The following is a 22,796-nucleotide window of genomic DNA, read 5'->3' on the forward strand; positions in this document are numbered from 1 at the left end:
TACATGAATCTTTGGTCACTTACTTTGACTTAGTTTTGACACATATAACCAAGAATTTCTATCATCGCTGGATACCTTGCCCCTTCCTTATACGTTTTGAATGTAATGTAAGATTTTATCCTTGAAAGGAAAATTCAGGAATATCTTTTTCTGAATAACTTTTGGTAAGTGATGACTTCTCATTTGTTTGTTTTCTTTATTAAGGCTAGAAATGTGGGAACCTATTCAGATGGTTTTAGTAGTTTGCAATTCTATCCAAATTATCCCTAAAATGAGAGTTCTCAGGAGTGCTAATATATTCATCACACACAAGAAAATTTGTCTTTAAAATTTTTTATTACAATTTTATTGAGATATAGTTGATAGACAGCACTGTATAAGTTTAAAGTGAATGGCATAATGATTTGATTTACATACATCATGAAGTGATTATCATAAGTTTAATAAACATCCATCACCTCATATAGATAGAAAATTAAAGAAATAGAAAAAAAATTTTTCCTTGTGTTGAGAACTCTTAGGATTAACTCTCTTAACTTTCAAATATAACACACAGCACTGTTAATTATATTTATCATGTTGTACATTACATCCCTAGTACTTACTTATCCTATAACTGGAAGTTTGTACCTTTTGACCGCCTTCATGCAGTCCCCCCACCCCTACCTCTGGTAACCACAAATCTCATCTCTTTTTCTGTGAATTTGTTTGTTTATTTGTTTTTGAAGTATATTGACCTACCACACTATGTTAATTCCTTGCTACTCAACATAGTGATTTGACATTTCTGTACATTTCCGAATTGATCACCATGGTAAGTATAGTTACAATATGTCACACCATACAAAGATGTTACATAGTTATGGATTATATTCCCCATACTGTACATTTCACACCTGTGACTCACTAATTTTGCAACTGGAAGTTTGTACCTCAATCTCCCTCACTATTTCTCCCCCCAACCCCAACCCCTCCCCTCTGGCAGCCACCTGTTTGTTCTCTGTATCTATGACTCTGTTTCTGTTTAAAGTCTTAGACCTTTTTGGTTTCTCTTTAGATCGTCTTTAAATGGATGAGATGGCTACCACTCAGATTTCCAAAGATGAGCTTGATGAACTCAAAGAGGCCTTTGCAAAAGTTGGTAAGTATTTTTGGTAGAGTAACTCTAGTAAAGAAATCTTTCTTGGTCCCAATCGAAGTTATTTCTCTAGAGAATTATATGAATGGTTAATCGTGAACCTTAGGGCAAGACAGTTAAAATCAATGGGATAAAGTTTTAGAAGCTACACTTTAAACTGTGTTATTCCTAATTGTATCTAGTATCTAATATGGTCAAAGGTTTTTAGTCCAGGGTCCCAGTCTTTAACTGGGGGCTGCCGTGGCTCCTGAAATTTTTAGACAAATTCTGTGTTATTACCATATTTTATGTATCGTATTTTTCTGAGGAGAGGATTTAGAGCTTTCACCATATTCTCAAAGGGATGCGTGACCCCTGAAAATGTTAAGAACCATTACATGATGTTTCACCTCTGCCTGTTTAACTTGACTTTGTTGCCTTTTTCATGCATCTTCTGTGCCTTTGGATAATGAAGACTGTTCTACTTTCTCAAATTAAGTTAGCATCAGTATAGGATGGGAAGACATAGCATGCCATTTGATTTATCCTTTAACATCATATAACATGTCTTAGAATTTAGCAGCTATGGAAGCAGTTTACAGTATCTACATTCCAAGTTTCAGTGCTCAGGTCAAGTCACTAGAAGATCATGAGAAAACAGGGTTAAGACCCGATTATTGATGTGTCAGCATGAGTCAACATGTGCTTAGAGAGGTATCTATTTGGTATCTCCTTGATTAAAGGGTATAAAGTTTAATTATAATGATTAGTTATTTAAATCAGAATCTACCCTTTGACCTAGGTTGGAAACCTCATTGGTGAAAAGTGTGGAAGTGTACATCTCTATTCCCATATATTTATAAGCAACATTTTCTGTGAAGGCATTTCGTAGTTACAGCATGCCTTGGGAAAAATAATGACCCCCAGCCAGAGTGACTATTCAGAATACCATCAGAATTCTAACTAGGAAAAAAAGATCAAAGAGTTCTGAATCTAACACAATTTTGTGTGTGTGTATACAAAGAAAAGGCAGTCAGTTAACTTGCCATAGGTACCACTTACCCTAAGAAGAGCAGTACTCAGTCTAATATTAGATTGGTTATGAAAAAACAGCAGGTGAATTCTTGGCTGCAAGATTTTTAAATCGCATTATTCTGCAGAAGTTTTTATCATAATTGTTTCAGGATTGCATTTCTGTTGAAGCTTCTGTTTTACTTACATTCATCTTTGAGTGTTGGGGACAGCCTAACTTTTTTATGAGTAGAATTTGTGGGTAGGGACCTTATTATTGCTATTGCTCAATGTTCAAGACCTCACCTCCTCAAATAAATGTTTATCGTTGAATACAGGCCTTGGTCTCATGTGCAGCATCTTGGAAATATTTGTATGCTATATTTTTAAAAAACCGAAGTTAATTCAAATATTGTTTACCCGATGAAACATGAATACTTTTATTAGTAAAAGAGCTTAATTGCTCCTTTAAAGCTTAATGATATAAAGAGGGTTGACCAGTCATCTCCAAGGAGGAAACAGGGCTAAATTGCTCTAAGTGAGGGACCTATTAGAACTTGGACTGCAAGAAAGGGTCACTGTGAAACTACTGTCTTACTTTAAATCCTACACCTTGGAGGGTTTAAGGTAGGCAAACACCTTCCCAGCGGCAGGGGATTGGACCATGTGTCTTATTGAAGTCCCTACCAAGCACATATTCCTATGATATGCAGACTCATTATTCTATATGCTGTAAATAGGAATTCTGGAGTCCAAAATTTCTGCCTGTTCCACATATCATTCTTTTGTATTCCCCCTCAATATCTAGCTCAGTGTTGCACACATGTTAGATTCTCAATAAATAAATTGTTAATTGATTGAATCCCAAGGAATTATACGTAGTCTTTTCGTGTCCTGGGACTTTGTCAACTGTGAATTCAAAGAGTCTTTGTTACAAAGATTTTCATCATGGTGGAATTTATTGCTAAAGGTCTTGGCCATTACAGTGTAACACATAAAATATTATTTCTCAGCATATTAAAGGACTTGTATGTAGTCTGTCTTTTAGAAAAGTGTTTCAAGACCCAGCTAAATCTTTTGATTTTCCTTTAAAATCTTTGTAGTTTTTAGTTGTTCTTAGTTATGGAGCCCTCAGGCAACTGTCAAAGGTGTTATAGAAATCCTTTTCTTTTTCATTCAAAGAAACTTGATTTTTAAAATCAAGCTCTATAACTTATTTTCCTGACAAGGACAGTTCCTTCTTGTGGGAGGGAAGACTACTTTGTCTCAGTTCAATTGTGACAAAATATGGAAATCATTATACGGTTTTCCCCATCTATTAACATTAATAGCCTTGATTATCTCTTTAGAAATTCTGCAGAATCATAGTGTGTGGAGAAAATCTCTGTAATTACCACTAATCATAGGTTTTGTTCAATCAATTAATAGTGCTTTGAAACTCTCTTTACTAGCAATAAATTGAGTATTAAGATTTAAAGTTCTCCTTTCACTCACTTTCTGCACCTGCTTAGCGTTAAATTCCAAGCAGTATATTTTCACTTAATTATTTTCATTTTCTAAACATTTGTTTCCAGTATTTCCCACTAGGATAGCAGAAGCCTTGGCTCTCATTTTTCCTGCTTCATAATGTTTGTTTCAATTTAAATGCATTTTTCCTGCTTCATAATGTTTCTGTTTCAATTTAAATGCTGCAGTGCTGCATAAGTTCCTTCTAAAGAAGAAGAAATAAAACTTTTTAGAACACTTAGGAAGTAAATATTTTACCAAGTAGAAAGTGTCTTTTACATTTTGAGAATTTAATCTTGTTATGGAAGCTAGAGGTCATTTGAATGATTACTTCTCATGAAGATAAATCCATGTAATGTAAATCTTTTCAGATTGTCTGTAGTCCTACAAACACATCTGACTTTTCTCTCTCCAAAGCAATAGATAGCCACTCAGCTTTTTTTTCTTTAAATGCAAATTCAGCACCTTTAAAACAAAAAAATAATGGAGTTTTATAAATGACTAGTAATAGTGCGGGTATATTCTTTTGAGGCTGTGCACCAAACTATGCCAAAAAATTTTGGTTCTGGTGATTGTAGCTGTACCAGATTTTCTCATCTCAGGAAGTTGAGTTGTTTCCGATTACTTGATATTCTCTAGTATGCAACCACATCAGGATGATGCCGCAAAAGCCTGGTGGTTTCATTTAATTTACTTTTAGTATTCAGTAAAACAACACCAGTGCATATTTATTTAATTATGGCTTAAAAAATAAAAACTACAGCCTAACCAAAAAATTAAACAAACCACTACTCTTTCGGTGTGCCATCTGGTTAATTATCGATGGGCTAGTAAAAAGGAATGTCTCAGGATAGTCTGAAAGCCATGTTTTGATGGTTTGGAAGATGGAAGGAGTACGAATCTGTGAGTGTGTGGGGTAAGAGCAAGAGCACACGTGTGTGAGAATGTGCTCGTGTGAACGTGTGTGTGGGCGTGTATGTGTTTTTAAAGTGAGGAAGTGGCAGCAGGTGGAAAATGATGGCCAAACTGCTGGAAGTTTTGAGTTGGAAACAACATTGTTGGTTGCCTGGTCTCAGCCCTCTAACCTTGTCCAGCCTTCAGCTGTATTTGACCTCCACCCTTGGGGATCCACTATTAGGATGAACTCTGAAAGTAATGACCTCTATTCTACCCTTAACTGGGACTGATTAAACGGCCTCTTATATGTATTTGCTGGAATGAGCTACCTCAAAAGGTATAAGCTGTGAAAGGCAAAACCTGTATTTAGCTAAGCATCTGGAGGTGTTTAGCAGCTGCCTTTTCTAAAGTTTTAATGCCTAATGAAAGCTCGACTTTATTGCTTAGATCTTAGGATGGAATATAATCTAAATTCCTATACACAAGTCTTTTGGCTGAGTGTCTTAAATTAATATTTCATGTGCTTTCATAGGAAATCAAGGTTTTGTGTGTGTAAATCCATTATTGTTAGAAATACAGATTCCTTTTGTCATTTTTTAGTCCAAAAATTTGTGCAGTATATTGGTTAAACTAAATGGAATTTTTAAACCCAGCTTCTCTGAAAGGATGTGCATCTGCACTTGATTGGTTTTCTTCTTAAACTCCTAATGAGCACTGTCCGTAGTGGGTTGGTAAAGAGGTTGCATATGTGTTGCAGATGAGGACATGCATATGCGACCTCTTTATAAAGAAAGACACTAGATGTGGACAGATTCAAGGATGGATAAGGCAACACACACACACACACACACCCCCTGGGGGTCAAAGGAAATCTCAGTCTTTCTCACTGTCAGATTTATAAGACAAAGTAGCACCCCAAAAGATGCTTTTGAAGTGACAGATTGCACTGCATACCACCTGGACATGGGCAGTGTAAAACACCAGCCAAAATCAAAACCACTTGAATTCTGGCTCAGCTTTCTCCAGACAAGTACTTAAAATAGCTTAAATAACAGGATGCAAGGGGAGGGAAAACATTTCCTTTTAAGGATATGCATTCTTGGTGTGATTCAAACTTCTGCAGGAACATGGCTGTATAATAAGTTTATTTACTTTAAGGTTACTTGGGGGGAGGGTTTGAGGAGACTTAACTGGCATCTAAAATAAAACTTGGTAAAAGAGCATAATGAGGTTTCTTTTAAAACAGAATGCAGATGTGAACTTACATGTGTCATCATAGAGACAGACAGGGAGAATCTGTTGTTTAAAACATTTGGTTCTTCATTTTCTGATGAATTTAGCAGCCAGTATGAAATGTGGGCCTCTCTGGTACAGCATAGGGAGCGTCTTAGCGTCTTTTTTTTTAATTTTTTAAATTTTTTTTTAACATTTGCTGAACCCTGCTCACTCTCTCTCTCTCTCTCTCTCTCTTTTTGGAGGGGGAGGTAATTAGATTTGTTTATTTAGTTATTATTTTTTAATGGAGGTCCTGGGGATTGAACCTAGGACCTTGTGCATGCTAAGCACGTGCTCTACCACTTGAGCTATACCCTAGCCCCCTTTTTTTTTAAGTATTGTGATTTTTCTTTAAAAATAGAACACTTAATAATATCTTGAAATTTCACTCTTGTCTTTGTGCAGGGACTTTGTTCATTGGGTAGGTGGAGTTTCTTTTCTCCGGCAGCCCGTCATTGTCCATACTGACCAGATTTTCTGAACCAAGAAGTTGAGACCCATGTGTGCAGAAACATTGAGAATGCTCTAGATAAGACAGGCTTTATGATAACATCTACTTTATAGGTAGTCGAAAATATGATGCTGGAACAGAAGACTCTTCGAAATGCAGAACCTGTTCCACCAGACGCCAATGTGTAATGAAGAAAGGGCAAATGAGCCAGAAAGGGCCTCCGGAAAATTGGCAGCTTTAATGAGAAAAGAAAAGACTGCCATTAGGCCAGGAGGTTGTGATTTCCAGTTGTTAAGACTGTTTTCAATCTAGGTCTGTGCTTTTTTGGGTCAGTTTATTATTAAATTCTCATGTTTATGTCAAAACTCAGAATAGGAAAAGTTCACCATGAAATACAGTCTTGAGCTCCTGGTTAATAATGTCACTGACAAGGTAGAAGCTTTCTAAAATGCCTTTCTGCTATCATATTCTGGCCTTCTGAAGCACAGCACACTAGATCTCTAATCTTGCTTAAGTGTGTGTGTGTGTGCACGCGTGTGTGTGCGTGTGCACTTGCGTGTGCGTGCATGTGTGTTTTGGCTGAGGACTGGAAATAAAATTAGCATAAAACTCTTTAAAAATAATTGTACCCTATTTTGTCTTTCAAGTCCTTTAGCAGCTGGGAGATTTTCTAAAATTAATTGCAAGCTGCCTTTTTAGGCTCCCTCTGCCTTCTTATTGAAATTTAAATTGTTTTCTTCAAAAGATATGATTTAGGAACTCGAAGAAAGCCTGGCTGTAATTGGCCGGTACTCACACTGAAATGCCTTTGATCTCAGGAGGTAGTACAAGCTGGATCTGCTGTTAAAATACTGAGAAATAGCAGAGGAGGTAAAACTTTATAAATACGTAAAAGTAGATGACACACGGTCTGTGGTTCTCTTCCCATATCAGGAAAGATGTAGGAAAGAGATTCAAAGTGACTCCAAATTTTGATAAGGATTTTGAAGCCACAGTTTCAAGTAAGACCGAGGAGTTCCGTCTGATTAATTTCTGTGTCTTTGGTGTCTAGCGCAATGCCTGCTACAGAGTGGGCACTCAGTTTGCTCCGGAACTTGACTCATGGTAAACAAGTGCACAGATATTTCTTAATAAAGTCAAAGCAGATTTCTATGCTTAGAATGAGAGAGAGGCCCTGACCCATCGGCCATCCCTGGTAGTCTACTTGGATACTGCTTGGTGGGTGTGTTCACTTAGAAAACCAAATTACAGATCTGAAGGCTGCTGGGTGGGGACAGGATTAGAACAAAGGGAATGAGATTGAATGTTATTTAAGGGATATTTCTGTCTTTAGGGTTTCCTGATGAATTGCCATTCAGTCTTTCCATGCTATTTCTGCATTTTTTGGTCACTGCTGTTTGCTTAGTTCTGTATTTAAAATGCTCATTAGATTAGAGCAGCCTTTTCCTGCTTTAATACTTAGGAATCAATGATCCTACAAAAATAATTTTTCCCACTGATTATTCTGTGCAAGGTACTGTGCTGCATATTGGGGCTAGTGATAAAAAGATTTAGAAGAATCTTTATCAAGAGATTTACAATCTCATAAGATGGGCAGGTAATGACAAATTCTATTCCTCCAACCCCTCTTTAAAATGTTCCTGTCCATTACTAAAAGCATCAGTTATTACTACTTTTACTTCAGAATAGTGTTTCCTCATGTGGTTATTTTATGTTAGTTATATTTTAGGGTGGCTAGTTCCTGGCATCTTTTAATCACATCAGTGAGCATCTAATTAATGCTCAAGGGAGGTTATTTTAGAAAGGGTGCACACAAGTGGTAGTTCCCCCATTGCCTGCTCCTTTCTTCTATCTAAAGGGAAGAAACTGCCAGATATATGAGACTCTCAGGGCCTTTCTTGGTTTCATGTAGCTTTGACCTTATTATAGTTCTCCAGTATTTACTTTTAAACATCTCTACCTTCACTTCTATTGTATTACCGAGAATACAAAAAGAACAACATGCTGGGTCTAAACTAGAGTAAAGAACACAATTAAATTCTGCTCAGATATGTCATTTCAGAAGTCAGGGTAAAGTAAAATACATTTTCAAATACCCTTCTATCAGAAATTGCTGGAGTGGACAGACAATTTGCAAGGAATAAGCTATCTCCTTCTCTAAAGATACTGTAAAATGAACAAACATAGCATTTAGATAATAACGTATAGTAGTCATTAGAATGTTGTTACTCTGTATTTGTTTTTAATGTGTATGATGTTTTTATTTCCAGTTTTTAGAGCCAAAAATGGACCTTACAGGTCATTTGATCTACAGCCCTCCTTTTACAGATGAGGAAACTAAGATCTGGAGAAATGACTTGGTCAAATGAGTGGCCAAGATGAAATTAGACCCTGTGTCACATTATTCCCACGTGTTGTGTCCCTTCAGCTATGTTGTATATCTTTCACTCCATCACACTTACTCCCTAGTACTGAGCTCTCTTTTAACTTTTTAAAGAAAATGGGAGGAACAGATTGGTATATACATGGAAGAAGGTATATTCAAACTCAAGAATTTCATTTATTAAAAGTTCCTAAAATCCTGCCACAGTGCCATGTGGATTACTTTGTTCTTTTTAGCAACTGCAGATGTTGTTGCTGGATTGATTTCTGTGTATAAACACTTTACTAATAAAGTGTTTGATGTATGGCCTTTCATAAGTTCAAAGCAAAGAGTGAAGATGTGCCCTAGGGGGATTAAATGCTTTACCTCGAAGGAAGTATTAGTGATTTTCAAAAGTGTTGAGTAGTTGGGGGTTGATGCTTTAAAAGTATAGATATTTTAATTGATAGATTTAATATATAGTCATCTATGTTTAAAAATATTTGACTCTAGAATTATATGCTTCATTAAAAGTAAAGATACAGTTTCATCAACCTTCAACATCTTGGGGAAATGGTTTCATACAGGGGATTTAATATTTTAATAATTGACCCAAATTGGCTACTATGAATTATGCTTAGATCACACTTAGAATAAAATCCAAAGTGTGTCCCGTAGCCTCTAAGACCTTTTATGATAACTCCCTGACCTCATCTCTCGTTTTCTTCTTTGCTCACTCTGCTCAAGTTATGCTGGGTCTCTGCTGTCCCCAAAACACACCAGAACACTCTTTCACATCACAGACTTTGCATTTGCTCTTTCCTCTCCCTAAAATCTCTTCCCCCAGATAGCCACATGATTTGCTTCCTTACCTCACATACATCTTCATTCAAATATAACCTCATCAGAGTGGCCATCTATCTAAATAATATTCTATCTAAATAGCAACCCCACCATCACCCACATCCTTACCTGCACTGTAACCCAGGGTTATTCAGTTTCAACACTATTGACATTTTGAGCTGCACAATTCTGTGTTGCAGAGAGTGGGTGAGGGGAGTCACATGCATTGTAGGATTTTTAGCGGCATCCCTGGCTTCTATACACTGGATGCCAGGAGCATCTCCCCCACCCCTGGTTGTATGTGGCAATCAAAAATGTCCCCAGATATTTCTGAATGTTCCCTGGGGAACAAAATAACCCCCAGTCCAATCCCTTACCCCTCTTTTTTTTTCATACCACTTATGTTATAGTATATTATATTTTATAATCACATCTCATGTTATATGTTATTTGTTTATTAGTATGGATGTGAGCTTTTGTACAGCAAGATTTTCTTTCATTGGATGCGGTATCCCCAATCCCAGGATCAGTATCTGGTACAATTTTTAAGTAATGTATCAAGTGAATCGGCCCTGAATCAAGGCCAGCCGCTTGCTGAAGCTGTTGGTTTCAAGCAGAAGCCTAAAGAAAAGTCTTTTTATGGTCTGTTGGCCATTTCAGAACTGTGGAAATGTAATGGTCAATTCATTAGAAAGAAACATCTGAGTCATTGGTGATAGATGTGGGCTAATGTTTATTTGTAGCTGATTAATACTGGGATTCCAAAATTTAGAGATCCCTGATTTAACTTGTTCATTAGAATTATACTACTGTTCATAATAATAATACATATAAGGATCCAATTACTACCCCCAAAAATTGCTGTGGGTTTTCCACAAAAACAGTAGGATGATTCTTTTTGAGTTGTTTATTGGATTGTAAAAGTGCATCTATATTGTGGACATTGATTGAGAAAGTTACTTTCATAGTAAAGCACTTGTTAAATAATTTTTGGAAAACAGTAATGTATCAAATGAATTAACTTCACTGTATATTTTCTTGAATGGTGCTGTCATCACCTTGAGTCATTTTTCTATTCAGATTGTTTCCTTTTATTACAATAATTAAATTTATATATGAAAACCAGTGGAGGATCTAAGGAATAAAAAGCATTTTTGAACAATAAGTATTTGAACTTGCTGCTGAAAGTCCAACTTTCTTTACTAAAAAAATATACCCAAGTGATTATAACCTTCAGGACATTAGCCTTCTTTCACAAATAAATTAACTTTTGGTCACTAATCAATTTTTTCCCCCATTTTTAACAGTTTCAAAATAAGCAGCATCGGCACTTAGGTATATACTGTTAAAATGATGGCAGCACAAAAATTATTTATAGACTCCATTTAAACATTTGTATTACTCATGACTGCATTTATTTTTATGAGCTCTATATTTGCTTTGGACTAAAGTTTATTTACATTAACTTTTGAAAAAAGTTGGCACTGAAGATGGTAGCTTAATTTCAGGTATGCTTTGTAATATAATCGGCACTAATTCGTACTATTCTATTAGACTAAGGGGAGAATAAGGGGCACAGTGTTTTACTGGTGTATAATCTATTAATTCTTTTTTTTTAAGTCCTGTTAGCTTGATGATTTAATAATAATTTTATGAAACAACTATACTTTCTTAATATTGGGGATGCTATTTTTAAGTAAAGCTATTTATACACTGTTTAAAATAGAAATATGATGTAAAACCATGCCCTTTCAGTTAAAATTTGCATTTCCATTTCAAACATCCTTAGGTACCAAACAGTAAGAAAGGAAAACATTGTATCTAGGCGAGCTTATGAACTGAGCCTCAAAAGAAAAATACTCTAATAGGTTAACTTATTTCCTAAAACTTCCTTTCCTTTTTTTGTTTGCTCTCCCATTTTACAAAGATCTCAACAGCAATGGATTCATTTGTGACTATGAACTTCATGAGCTTTTCAAGGAAGCTAATATGCCGTTGCCAGGATATAAAGTGAGAGAAATTATTCAAAAACTCATGCTGGATGGTGACAGAAATAAAGATGGGAAGATAAGTTTTGATGAATTTGTTTATGTAAGTATGTGAAAATCAACCTAAGTTATTAGAAGTCATGATTGTTCCTTTGTCTTATGGGTTCTTTTAGTAATAAGTCCTGTTATATTAAGTTCCTAAATACATAACATTAGTACTATTATAACTAATAAAATTTCTCTCATTTCCACCTACTATACTTGCTTCATTCTTTTAGCCATTAGAATATCTTAACAAAAGAACTGAGAAAAAGAATGCTGACAGAATCAAAGATAAAACACTCAGTCTCCTTTGGGGGCATCATTAAAGGTCATTTTTCAAGGTGCAAAATGACATCCTCAAAGTGTCCTTTCTGTCTCCCTCAGTCAACAGTGTGCTCCCAAATCTTAATGATACACCCCGACTCACAGTCTTGGAAGCTTCCTGAGTTGAACTTTCTGATTAAAAAGATGTTTGCTACTCTTGTGGTAGTAGTATTTAACTGTACCGTGTTCTCTAGGATAATAATTTTGATAATTGAAAGTTAGGAGCATATCCTTTCAGTCCACTGGAAGAGACATTTGAAATTCTTGTTTTCTTCTCTAGTATCATCAAATACTCTTCAAAGTTAGAGGCTGATGTTTTAAGTCTTCTACCCCCAAGCACCTTATGTTCCATCCTCAGTGCTTAGGGACTGTATGGCCGTCACTACTGAAGCCTAATAGTTTTCGCTGCCAGTGCATGGGGTCAAGATGTTTTCTAGACATATGCCATTTTCCATCCATATTCATTGATAAAATATTTGAGATATATATTGCAGAATAGCTGTTGCCTCTTCCCTCAATTAAGGACACTCTTAAGATTTTGTTTTTGTTTTTTATTAAAGGCTCTTTGACTAGATCTAATTGGGCATTGCTTACATATATTGCAGATAGGTAATTAGTGCCTAATACTTACCACAAAGTTCCTGACACTCCTATCCTCCTTTTCCACGGTTTGTTTTTGCCCCAGGACACCTGAAAGGAGAACATATACTCCCATCAGTAACCATGGCTCGCTATAGCAAGTGAAATTCTGATATGTTTTCTCTGATTACAATTAACCCCTTTAGAACACCTTGAGAGTTCCAGAAGCAAATTGACTAAGTAATGATGTCTATTCAGCTGATAGAATTTGCGGGGACAGGGCAGGGTGGGAGGAATGTCGCTGTTAAAAAATGTAGACATGTGTCATAATTATAATGCTGTAGTTCTTGCCATCTTCTTTTGAAATACTGATTTCTTCTCCACCATTTTCATCTCCAGTTATTGCCAAAGCCTTTTGTTTTGAATCCTATGTTCAATAGTAAGTTGTAGTTGACTTGGAATATGAGCACTTGCATGTCTTCTGATGTGTAATTTGCCCACCTTGTAACTGCATGTTTAATTGTGAATTTCAAGCAGCTTAGAGCAGTAGTTGATGACGATCACTTATTTTTGATACAATTTTCTGCTCAGAATTGTTTAATCTACTAGAAAGAACAGACATAAATCATTAAGATTTGCAGTGTGCCAGTATTTTTAAGGACACGGTTATGAAATTGTCTTTGAGAAAAATCATGTTAGGGAAATATTTAATTTTGTGTATTTGAAACGTTGCTGATTCTACACAGCTCTTGGTGGCTTTTAAGTGAGGCAGTGTGATTACCCCAGTATTTTTCTTAAAAAATGAATAACAGGCATAATAATATTTGGCATCACCAGGGATTCTTTTTTAAAAATGAAATACTAATGAGGACATTGTAGGTTAAAATGTCTATTTTAGAATTGGAAGGAATCAATTTGTTTATACTCCTTTATTTTTCAAATTAAAAAAAAAAAAAAAAAGCCTGGGTTCCTGAGAAAGGAAACTACTTGCCCAACATTCCACAAGAGACTAGTGGCTTTTTCCAGTTACCTCCCTTCTATTCAAGAAATTTGAAATGTGAAGGACAATAAAAAAACCTACCTGAAGTTTCAGAATGATACCACCATGACTGTACTGAAAGAAAGATGGGTGTGTAACCGTCTGTCCACTCCCATCTGCCTTGTCATCAATGAAACATCTTACAAATTGTCAAACAAAATATGGGTTGATCTTAGTTATCTGGAAAAGAGGAAGCACATTATTCATGTCAGGGATTACCATAAGGAAATAAACAAGTTCTTGCATGTTAGTCGTCTGCTTTTTATTTAAATTGCTGCTTAGGAGGTGTCAGTCGCAAACCAGGCTACAAACAAAATCAGTTTATATTAATTTTGGAGACAAATATATATGTGTAGAAAAGAGTCCTCAAATTATATGGAAACTTCACATTTTAAAATAAATATATTAAGTGATACTGTTTCTTCTAGATATTTCAAAACTAAATTACTGTATGAAAACGAATATATGTATATTCACGTGTGACTGAAGCATTATGCTGTACACCAGAAATTGACACAACATTGTAAACTGACTGTACTTCAATTGAAAAAGAAAAAAAACTAAATTACTGGATTTTTACCCTTACGAGATAATAGTGGGGTTTTTTTTCCCCTGCATCTGTAAAAAGAATGGTATGGCAGTAAGTTCTTTCAGCAGAGATGTCTGCATTGAACTCTTATTTTCACAGTGAGAACCTTGCTCTAACATATTGGAAATAAGTTGTTGACCTGTTTTAGGACTTTTACTAATACTACCCACATCATAGGATTAAGTAACTTTATGTAAAGTGCTTAGAACTGTACCAGCCATGTAACAAATGCTACATAGCTGTTACTGGTAGTTATTTTTATTAAAAGGGCAGTGTTCTTTTCCTATTATTACTAAATTTAGGCCTGCAACAGATTCTCCAAAAAGTAAAAATTCAGACCTGCTACTTTGGAAACAAGCCTCAAACACTGGAAGCCAGTCTTTTTTGTTTTTTTTTTTTTGTTTGTTTGTTTTTTGCAGTTCTTTCTGAGATCTTTCTTTCTTAAGTCCTGTACCTCTACATCACTCTGGTTGGGCCACTATTCCTGTGCTGAGCTAGGAAGGTGATGAAACTTCTAAAAGGAAAAAGAAACATGAATGTTCCATGAAAGAGACTGGAAAAGATGTCTAGAACCAGAGTGAGCAGTGTACACCAGGAGTTTGTTCACACATGATAAAGCAAGTCCTTCCTCATGGAGGGAAAACAGCATGAAACAGTGAGCTCATTAGTATCACAATGGGCAGCTTTGAAAAGATTCATTGACAACTCTCCAGCACAGTAGTTGGCCTGGTTTTATCTCTGATTTCAGAGATTCTTGTTAAGCCAAGGCTTATACTCAAACAGCTTTATCATCCACTGAAGCGACTTCTCTACTTGAATAGAAAATAAAATTCTCACGTAGTAAATCATTTTAACAGATACATAAGTCTTCGATTATCACTTATCTTTTAATTTTTTTTTAATCTAAAGAACAGAGGGGAATACTATGAAACTGAAAATTTGAACTTGGCTGGAATAATTTATTTTAAAGTATTTTTAAAAGGAAGGAAGGAAGGTCTTGTAACTTTTGTAAGACAACGGAAAGTTAACTAATTTAATTGCAACATGGCATGCCATTCCCAAGCATTAGGAGTTTAACTGGAGCTGTCTAGGTAATTGCATTAGTAAATTTTACAGCAGACACTCTTTTAAAAATTCTTATTTGTATTATTCCTCTTTTCCATGATGTATACAAATTTGGATTTATTTTTCAGCTGAAATTGTGATCATGGAAACAACCTAATTTTTAAAAGCTAATGATCCTTGAGGCAAAAATAGTCATAATAAGAAAAATAACATTTCATACGTCATTCTGAGGCAGTGACTCCGAGGCAGTCACATTTTGGATATTTTTTGTCATTCCAGTGATTTATGATATCTCAGTCTTGAGGAAAAACACACAGCTCAGATTCTAATTTACCAGACAACGTTTTACTAAATGAAGTAGAGTTTAGAGTGAGAATAGTGAATATTGTTTTTTCACTGAGCAGATATAGAGTTATCAGAGAGGCAGCTGTGGGAACGAAATGCATCGCACTTTAAGACTGCTACATTCTCGGGTAACCATTTTGTTGTGTAATCTTGGCTTCGAAAGGAAGGTAAATTAGATGAAATTACAGTTGGACTAAAAAAATCAGAGTGCGAGTAAAAATAATTTTAACGGTTTGAAAATTACCCAGAGTACATGAGTCAGCTCTGCACTATTAAACTTAACAGGAGCAAGTATAATAGCCAGAGAGGAGGAAGAGTGATTTCCTGGGTTGGGTGTAATATTTAGAGTGGTCAGTGTGTATGTGTGTGTCTGTATGCACGTACAGACATAGACACGTGTACACACACACCCGTTCTGAAAGTCTGCCTCGGAAATTATAGGTATAGCATGCAATCACAGCTATGGAAGTTGAGTGAGCTTCATCTTGTAAAACTTACTGCTTACTAACTATTTTCCTAAATAAAATTGGATTTGCAAGTCCAAGGAAAACCAAGATTCAAGAAAGGTAGCAGGAAAAGATGACTTTGGGACAGGGCTGCAGCAACTTTCCTGCCAGTTCCAAAAAGCCACTCTCTTTTGATTGATTAATTACAAAAAGGTGCCCTCTTGGAAAGACTAAATGTAAAAAGGCACTACTGTGTTGGCCTGACACAGTCCTGTGCAAGACACCAGGCCTGCTTAGGGGAGCGTGGACTGGATTTCAGCTTCTGCTTGTGGCTGCTGTCAGAGATACAGCCAGAACTGCTAGATACCGTGACCCTGTTCTACGAACTCAGACATAGGCTAGCCCTCCTGAGGTGTGTGTGAGAGTATGTACCTGTCAGTAATGCTAAAGGCCTTTAATTATCATCTTTCTGTTCAGTGACTTTTCCATTAGGGCCATACGTGTCTTTTGATAAGCCCTTTTAAAGAAGTTTTTATGAAAATGCTACATCTTGCTCTTTTACAGGCGGTGGCTAATTTAGCCATGCCCACTGGTAGATCAGGAACAAACTGGAGGTTAGGTCAGTTCCAGTATCTCAGACACATATAGGCAGACCGTTGGAATGTCCACTCATTCAGTCAGGCAGTTAGAGTAGGATATGAAATTTGCTTTCTTACCACCTGCTCTTGTACAGGTGGGATGTACAGGTTAATTTCATAAGCCATGGGCCTTATTGTGAAGACAAGCTGGACTTCATACATGCTCCAACAAGACAATCACTGAAAAGCCTCTTTTTCTGAGTTTATTCTCAACAGTCATCTATTGCTGCCAACTGAACACTTTTTAAGACACTTTCCCCCTCATTATTGTATACATTTAGGTTGAACAAACTTTTACTGAGCTACCCCATTATAAAAAATAGTCTTTTTGGCTGAGCAATAAAATTTTCATCTTTCTTTGCTCTATGAGTCGTGCTTAAGGAAGGGGGGATCCTTCAGCCTCTTCTCTCCAGGAAAAGAACAAAGCCTTCCTTGTTCTAGAAAATTAACAGATTTACCTGTGCCTTTGAACTACACCAGTTTTTGGCTTAAAGCGGCTTCAATGCATGTGGCACTTAATGTTTTTGACAAGTGTGTACAGCTGACTTTCTGGCAATTCGTTTTCAGTAGCTGTATCATAGTACTTGTTTAGCATTTTAAAAACTCAAGCCCAGTTTGCCTTATCTTTTAACACTCATCACCTGTGGAGCGAAATGTAGCTTCTCAGAGTATAAAAGAAGATAAGTAATATGCTAATGGTTGTGCCTGATTGAAAATTGTGAACCAACAACGTATTTTCATTAATAGATTTTCCAAGAGGTAAAAAGCAGTGATATTGCGAAAACCTTCCGCAAAGCCATCAACAGGAAAGAAGGGATTTGTGCTCTGGGAGGAACTTCGGAGCTGTCCAGTGAGGGAACGCAGCATTCTTACTCAGGTAATAGTTTTACCCGCATAAGGTTAACACAACGAACTAAGTGGGGTGCCTGCTGTAACGTCAAGGAGGCTCTCTAGAAAAACATTGCCTCCTAATTAAGAAGACAGTTGAAGTCGTTCTGACCTGTATTTGGACTTGGGGCTAATTCTTGCTGTAAAAGCATTAGAGGTATTTATTTTATGGCTTTGTTAGCTTGCAGGAGAGATGATAGCCTGTGTGCACTGATAGACTTTATTAGATTAGAGCTCTACACAGCAGTATAATTTTTAAAGAATTTTGTAACTAGCTTCTCCTAGGCTCAGTTAACCCTGTTCTATTCATTTTGTTAGTTTTGTAATTCCTAATAGCCACTGTGTTGCATTCAGTGGTTTCCAAAGAGGGTAACCACACTGTAACATTCAGTCCTCCTGAACAACTATTTCAGGCTTTGGAGTCAAGTATTTAACCTAGAGTGTGAACTAATGTCTTGTTATTCGACATAATTATAGAGGAAGAAAAATATGCTTTTGTTAACTGGATAAACAAAGCTCTGGAAAATGATCCTGATTGCAGACACGTCATACCAATGAATCCAAATACCGATGACCTGTTCAAAGCTGTTGGTGATGGAATTGTGCTTTGGTAAGATGTTGGCTTATTTTATATCCAGGTTTCCAAAAATCAGCTTCCATGTAATTGATGAATATTCATTTCTGGATACTTGACAGCTTCATCTCAGGAAATAATTAGAATTGAAAACTTTTTATGTCAATATCTCTTTAATTTCAAGTACCATAGCCTCCAAAGGAAAAAAGAGGCCACTCTTAACACGTTTTACTCTGCAGTTACTTTTTTCTGAAAAATGCATTTGCCATTGCTGCTGCCCCAGAGCCAACGGTGTATTGGCAGAAGTGATATAACATTATCAACACTTTGTTAGTGGATGCTCCTGTTTTGAGGCAGTGGTGCACAGTGGTTAAGAACATGCTCCATAAGCAGTCTGCCTGGTCCCTGTTCAGGCTCTGGCAATCAGTAGCTGTGTAACCATGATCAAGGTATTCAGCCCCTTTGCATTTCAGGTTCCATCCATTATAATCCCAATATTGTACTTAACCTTACAGGGTGATTGTGCGCATTGAGTGACTACATACAGAGCGCTTAGAACAGTACAATGGATATATTTCAGATGGCAGTGTACCATATGTAAAATTCCTTTTTCGTTCAATAAGGTCATTTTAGTTGTTTGAAAAGCTAATTTTCAGAATGTGAAATATCCCTTTTCTTGCCATTTATATGCTGTAAAGAAATAATTCCCCTTATGTTTTAATAGAAAGAATCATATGGTACCATTTATTTAGTATTTTGCATGGGAAGAAGCATGGTTTTTCCTATGCAGAATAACGTGTTTTAGGGCAGTATTATAAGCATCTAAAGTGTTAAGAGTCTAACTCCAAATTTTAACCTAATAAATCAGATTCTAGCCTAATTAATATAACCTTTGTTTCATCATTATCACTGTATTTCCAGCACCAAATATAGTACCTGGCACATCATTTAGGCACTCAATAAGTATGTGATGAATGAAAAACTCTCATGCTCAATTAATTTTACCTCTTTGTAGATAAATAGTAATTTTAATTCTGAATTATATAGTCTAGAAGAGAGACTCAATTTCATTGTGGGATATTATCTGTTTTTAACATTTATCCAAGTAATTCATTCTTCTAAAAGAATGTGGAAAATACAAAAAAATTAAAATAAGACAATATGCTGCAATCCCCAACTCAGAAATACTCAACTACTGTAAACATTTTGGTCTTTTTTTTAACTTGCATTTTTATATGTATAGCTTTTTGTGATCAACATGATAAAAGTCACATATTGCATTTTTTCAGATTACATGAGAGATCTGTTATAATAAGCCTTAAAATATTTGTGAGCATTTACAGACTCTTTAAAAATCAACACATTTTTACATTCTTATTTCAGTAAAATGATCAACCTTTCAGTTCCCGACACAATTGATGAGAGAGCAATCAACAAGAAGAAACTTACACCTTTCATCATTCAGGTATGCACTGTTCTCACCGCCTTCTTCCAAGAAACTACTATTTGCGGACCTGTTCTACAGACCATAGGCTCTGCACTTTGCATCTTCTCATTTAATTCTCATAACAACTCTGAGTTTAGGTTTATTTTCCAGATTTCACAGAGAAGAAAAGCTGAGACTCAGAATGGTTTCTGAGCTTGCCCGAGGTTCACGTTGAAACTTAAGTTCAAATCTAGGTCTAACTGTAAAGCCTTGTGTTCATTACATTTGGTATTCAAACATACAAAAATACGCAAAAATATTTAAGCTCTTAATTAATTAGCATGCTTAAAGAATGGAGGAGTTTTCTTCTCCATAAAGTGAGTATTGGACTATTGGATAGCAAAATCCCATTAGGCAAGAGCACTTCTTGGGATGTGGAGATAGAAAACTTCTAGAACTCTCAGGTGTAATAGATCTCGAATTTAGGCATTTTTAGAAATACGACATTTAAGCCACCCAGATATACTTAACTTTAATCACTTAGCCTTTTTCTTTAGTGTCAGTGTACTTCAAAAGGGTCCAAATAAAAATACCAAGTTAACTTCCCCTGGAAATCTGGAAAATACAGTAACAATATGCTTTTAACACCGAAGTCTGGATATTGTTTCCTATAGATCATATATGTGTGAAATTAATTAACTTCCTCACTGCGTGTTATTTTCTGTGAAGGGAGAAATAGACCACAAAAAACAGAAAGGTCAAGAAGCAAGTGTTGTAAATTGGCTGTCTTGCAGGAAAACTTGAATTTGGCACTGAACTCTGCTTCTGCCATTGGGTGTCATGTTGTGAACATTGGTGCAGAGGATTTGCGGGCTGGGAAACCTCATCTGGTTTTGGGACTCCTTTGGCAGATCATTAAGATCGGTTTGTTCGCTGACATTGAATTAAGCAGGAATGAAGGTAATGGAACACAGTCATTATTTCAAAAGTTGTTTATTGGTCATGTTTTTCCTAGTCATCCAGACTGTCATGCTTTCACTTAATTGAGGTGATTAGATGATAACTAGAATTCACATAAGGTAATGCTATAGTGTTATTCAGGAAAACAGCCTAATTATAACTTCCTTCTTTAGTAGAAATTAACATTTATCTAGCACTACAGAATTTATTTCACAGTAAAGACACAAAAGCACAGAGAGTTTAAGGAACTTGCCCAGAGTCCCCAAATTTGAGGTCTCTTCTTTTCTGCTCTGCCTACACAGTCCCGACCCCATCACCACCCTCAGCTCCAGCACTGCATACCATCTCCTATTTTTAATACCTTTTCTAGTCTATCATACATTTAGACGTCTTCAAAAATATTCTGACCTACCCTCGATGATCTTCTATTTCCTGAATCAGCAGAAGCATCATCCTGCTTACAGCATAGGTTTTTATACCACATTGTAAACTTATAGTTTGTATAAGCATATGCCATACAACTGTCATGGGGTCCTAGGGAGTACTACATTATCCTCTCCTTATGAAGTTTAAAATATTAAGCATCACTTCAAATATTCACATTTTACTCTGGAAATCACCATATCAATCCTCAGTTACTTTGGGTGACGAGTATATTGGGGGTTCTCAGGTTTTCAAGGTCTCATGATGCCTGTCAACAGTCTTCCACATTTATTCAAGACTTTATTACACTTACACTTTCGATCCACTCAGAGGTGCCCATATTTGAACAAATTAAATTATTCTAATTGCTGGCCTCTTCACAGCAGTGTTTGTCTTGTTAAACGAATTGAAGTCCATTGAAAAGGAAAAGGAAGACAACAGAATTAAATTACATTGACTCATGTAATGAATCAAATGATTTATCTTTGACACAGTCTCAGGTGCATATGTCAAGCATTTTAATCCTTTCTACCTTTGACTTGGAGATGGGAGCACAAGGATGTTTCTGTACAAATGACAGTGTTGCCTCTGCCGTTGCTTAAATTACTTAGTGCCAGGGTGGCGTGGTGTGAAGAGGAGTCCATGAAAGACGAAACTTGCCTGATAGAGATATTACTTAGACCATTTTCAGAAAGCAGGCAGTCTCAGTCTTCTTCAATAGAAATATCCTTTTATCTTACGAGAGGTAATTATTGCATGAGGACTACACAACTTCTTCATAAAACAGCGCTTAAGTCTAGACAGTTCTCTGTGCAGACACTCAAGCTTCTACCCCTTCCATGCATTCAAGTCAACGACAAAAAATTGTTGAACAGCCACGACTTGTTAGTTGCCATAGAAAATGTAAAGTTGAATTATATTCTTTTAAAAATAGATTTAACCCTTCAAGTTAATTAATTATACTTAAATATAGATAACATAGGGTTTCTATACTCCTTTAATCAAAAGGTTAAATAAAAGTCTCCAAAATTTTAAACATGCTCTCCCAAGTCTCTGGTTTTAATATTACTTAAGAGCAATTTATGTAAATGTATGACATAACTTGAAAATGTTCAACTTAAAAGCTGTAACTTATTTGGTATTCACAATGTGAAGAAGAATAAAGAATAAACTATAATATATATTTGCTGTATATTCTCATAATACAGTATCTCTATCTGTATCATATTATATTTTATCATATTATATTTATCATATTATATCATATTATATTTTATCTACCTATGTGTTTATCATAGGTAGATATTATCATTTATAATTTATCTACCTATGTATTTATCTTTTTATTAGACTAAGGGTACCTGAAAACCAGGAACTAGGTCACGGTAGTTTTTACACCTCTATTAAATTACTTACCAGAGTGTCAGAAGACTCAATAAACTTGTAATGACCATAATATATTGGTTGTGGGTTTTTTCCCTATAGCTTTGGCTGCCTTACTTCGAGATGGCGAGACTTTGGAGGAGCTTATGAAGCTGTCTCCAGAAGAGCTTCTGCTGAGATGGGCAAACTTTCATTTGGAAAACTCGGGCTGGCAAAAAATCAACAACTTCAGTGCTGACATCAAGGTAACTGTGCAGTTATTAACACTTTGAGGGGATATAATGACTTGGGAGATTTCATGTCAGCTTCACAGAGGGGAAATCCTATCACCAAGCCTTGTCGCCTCTTGCCCCTGACTGTAGGTTTCAGGAGAGAGGTGGAGCCAAGTTAGGAGCACTAGCACCAAATCTAGTTTTCATTTTTTGGAAAAGGGTAAGAGTATTATAGTCCTAACATTTTTATATTCTGCCTACTGTTAAGCATGGAGTATGAAAGGATAGCCAGCCATGACTCTTCTGTTCCTGGTGTACCTGTTGGTAAAGACCTAGAAGAGAGAGAAAGGGCCTCAGGATTCCCTTTCCCCTTTCTTACTCAGCTCCTCTCCTGTCATGCACTCCCTCTTTCA

General features: G+C 36.1%; 1 protein-coding gene and 1 non-coding gene across 4 annotated transcripts in view; both read left to right on the forward strand.

Annotated features, from left to right (window-relative positions):
• The window catches only part of PLS3 (plastin 3), a 76,426-nt gene that overhangs the window by 41,337 nt on the left and 12,293 nt on the right, over positions 1-22,796 (forward strand). For all 3 annotated transcript variants that reach the window (XM_032476001.1, XM_032475999.1, XM_032476000.1), the window contains 7 exons: positions 1,058-1,141; positions 11,390-11,553; positions 17,265-17,394; positions 17,883-18,015; positions 19,363-19,444; positions 20,200-20,365; positions 22,274-22,416. In XM_032476001.1, the coding sequence (XP_032331892.1) occupies positions 1,069-1,141; positions 11,390-11,553; positions 17,265-17,394; positions 17,883-18,015; positions 19,363-19,444; positions 20,200-20,365; positions 22,274-22,416 (891 nt within the window). In that variant the 5' untranslated portion in view covers positions 1,058-1,068. The remainder of the gene's footprint in view (positions 1-1,057; positions 1,142-11,389; positions 11,554-17,264; positions 17,395-17,882; positions 18,016-19,362; positions 19,445-20,199; positions 20,366-22,273; positions 22,417-22,796) is intronic.
• Positions 10,029-10,165, forward strand: LOC116662298. Its single transcript, XR_004318338.1, has one exon. It is a non-coding gene; the product is annotated as a small nucleolar RNA SNORA2/SNORA34 family (small nucleolar RNA).

Source organism: Camelus ferus, chromosome X, assembly GCF_009834535.1.
Source record: "Camelus ferus isolate YT-003-E chromosome X, BCGSAC_Cfer_1.0, whole genome shotgun sequence".
Lineage (NCBI taxonomy): Eukaryota > Metazoa > Chordata > Mammalia > Artiodactyla > Camelidae > Camelus > Camelus ferus.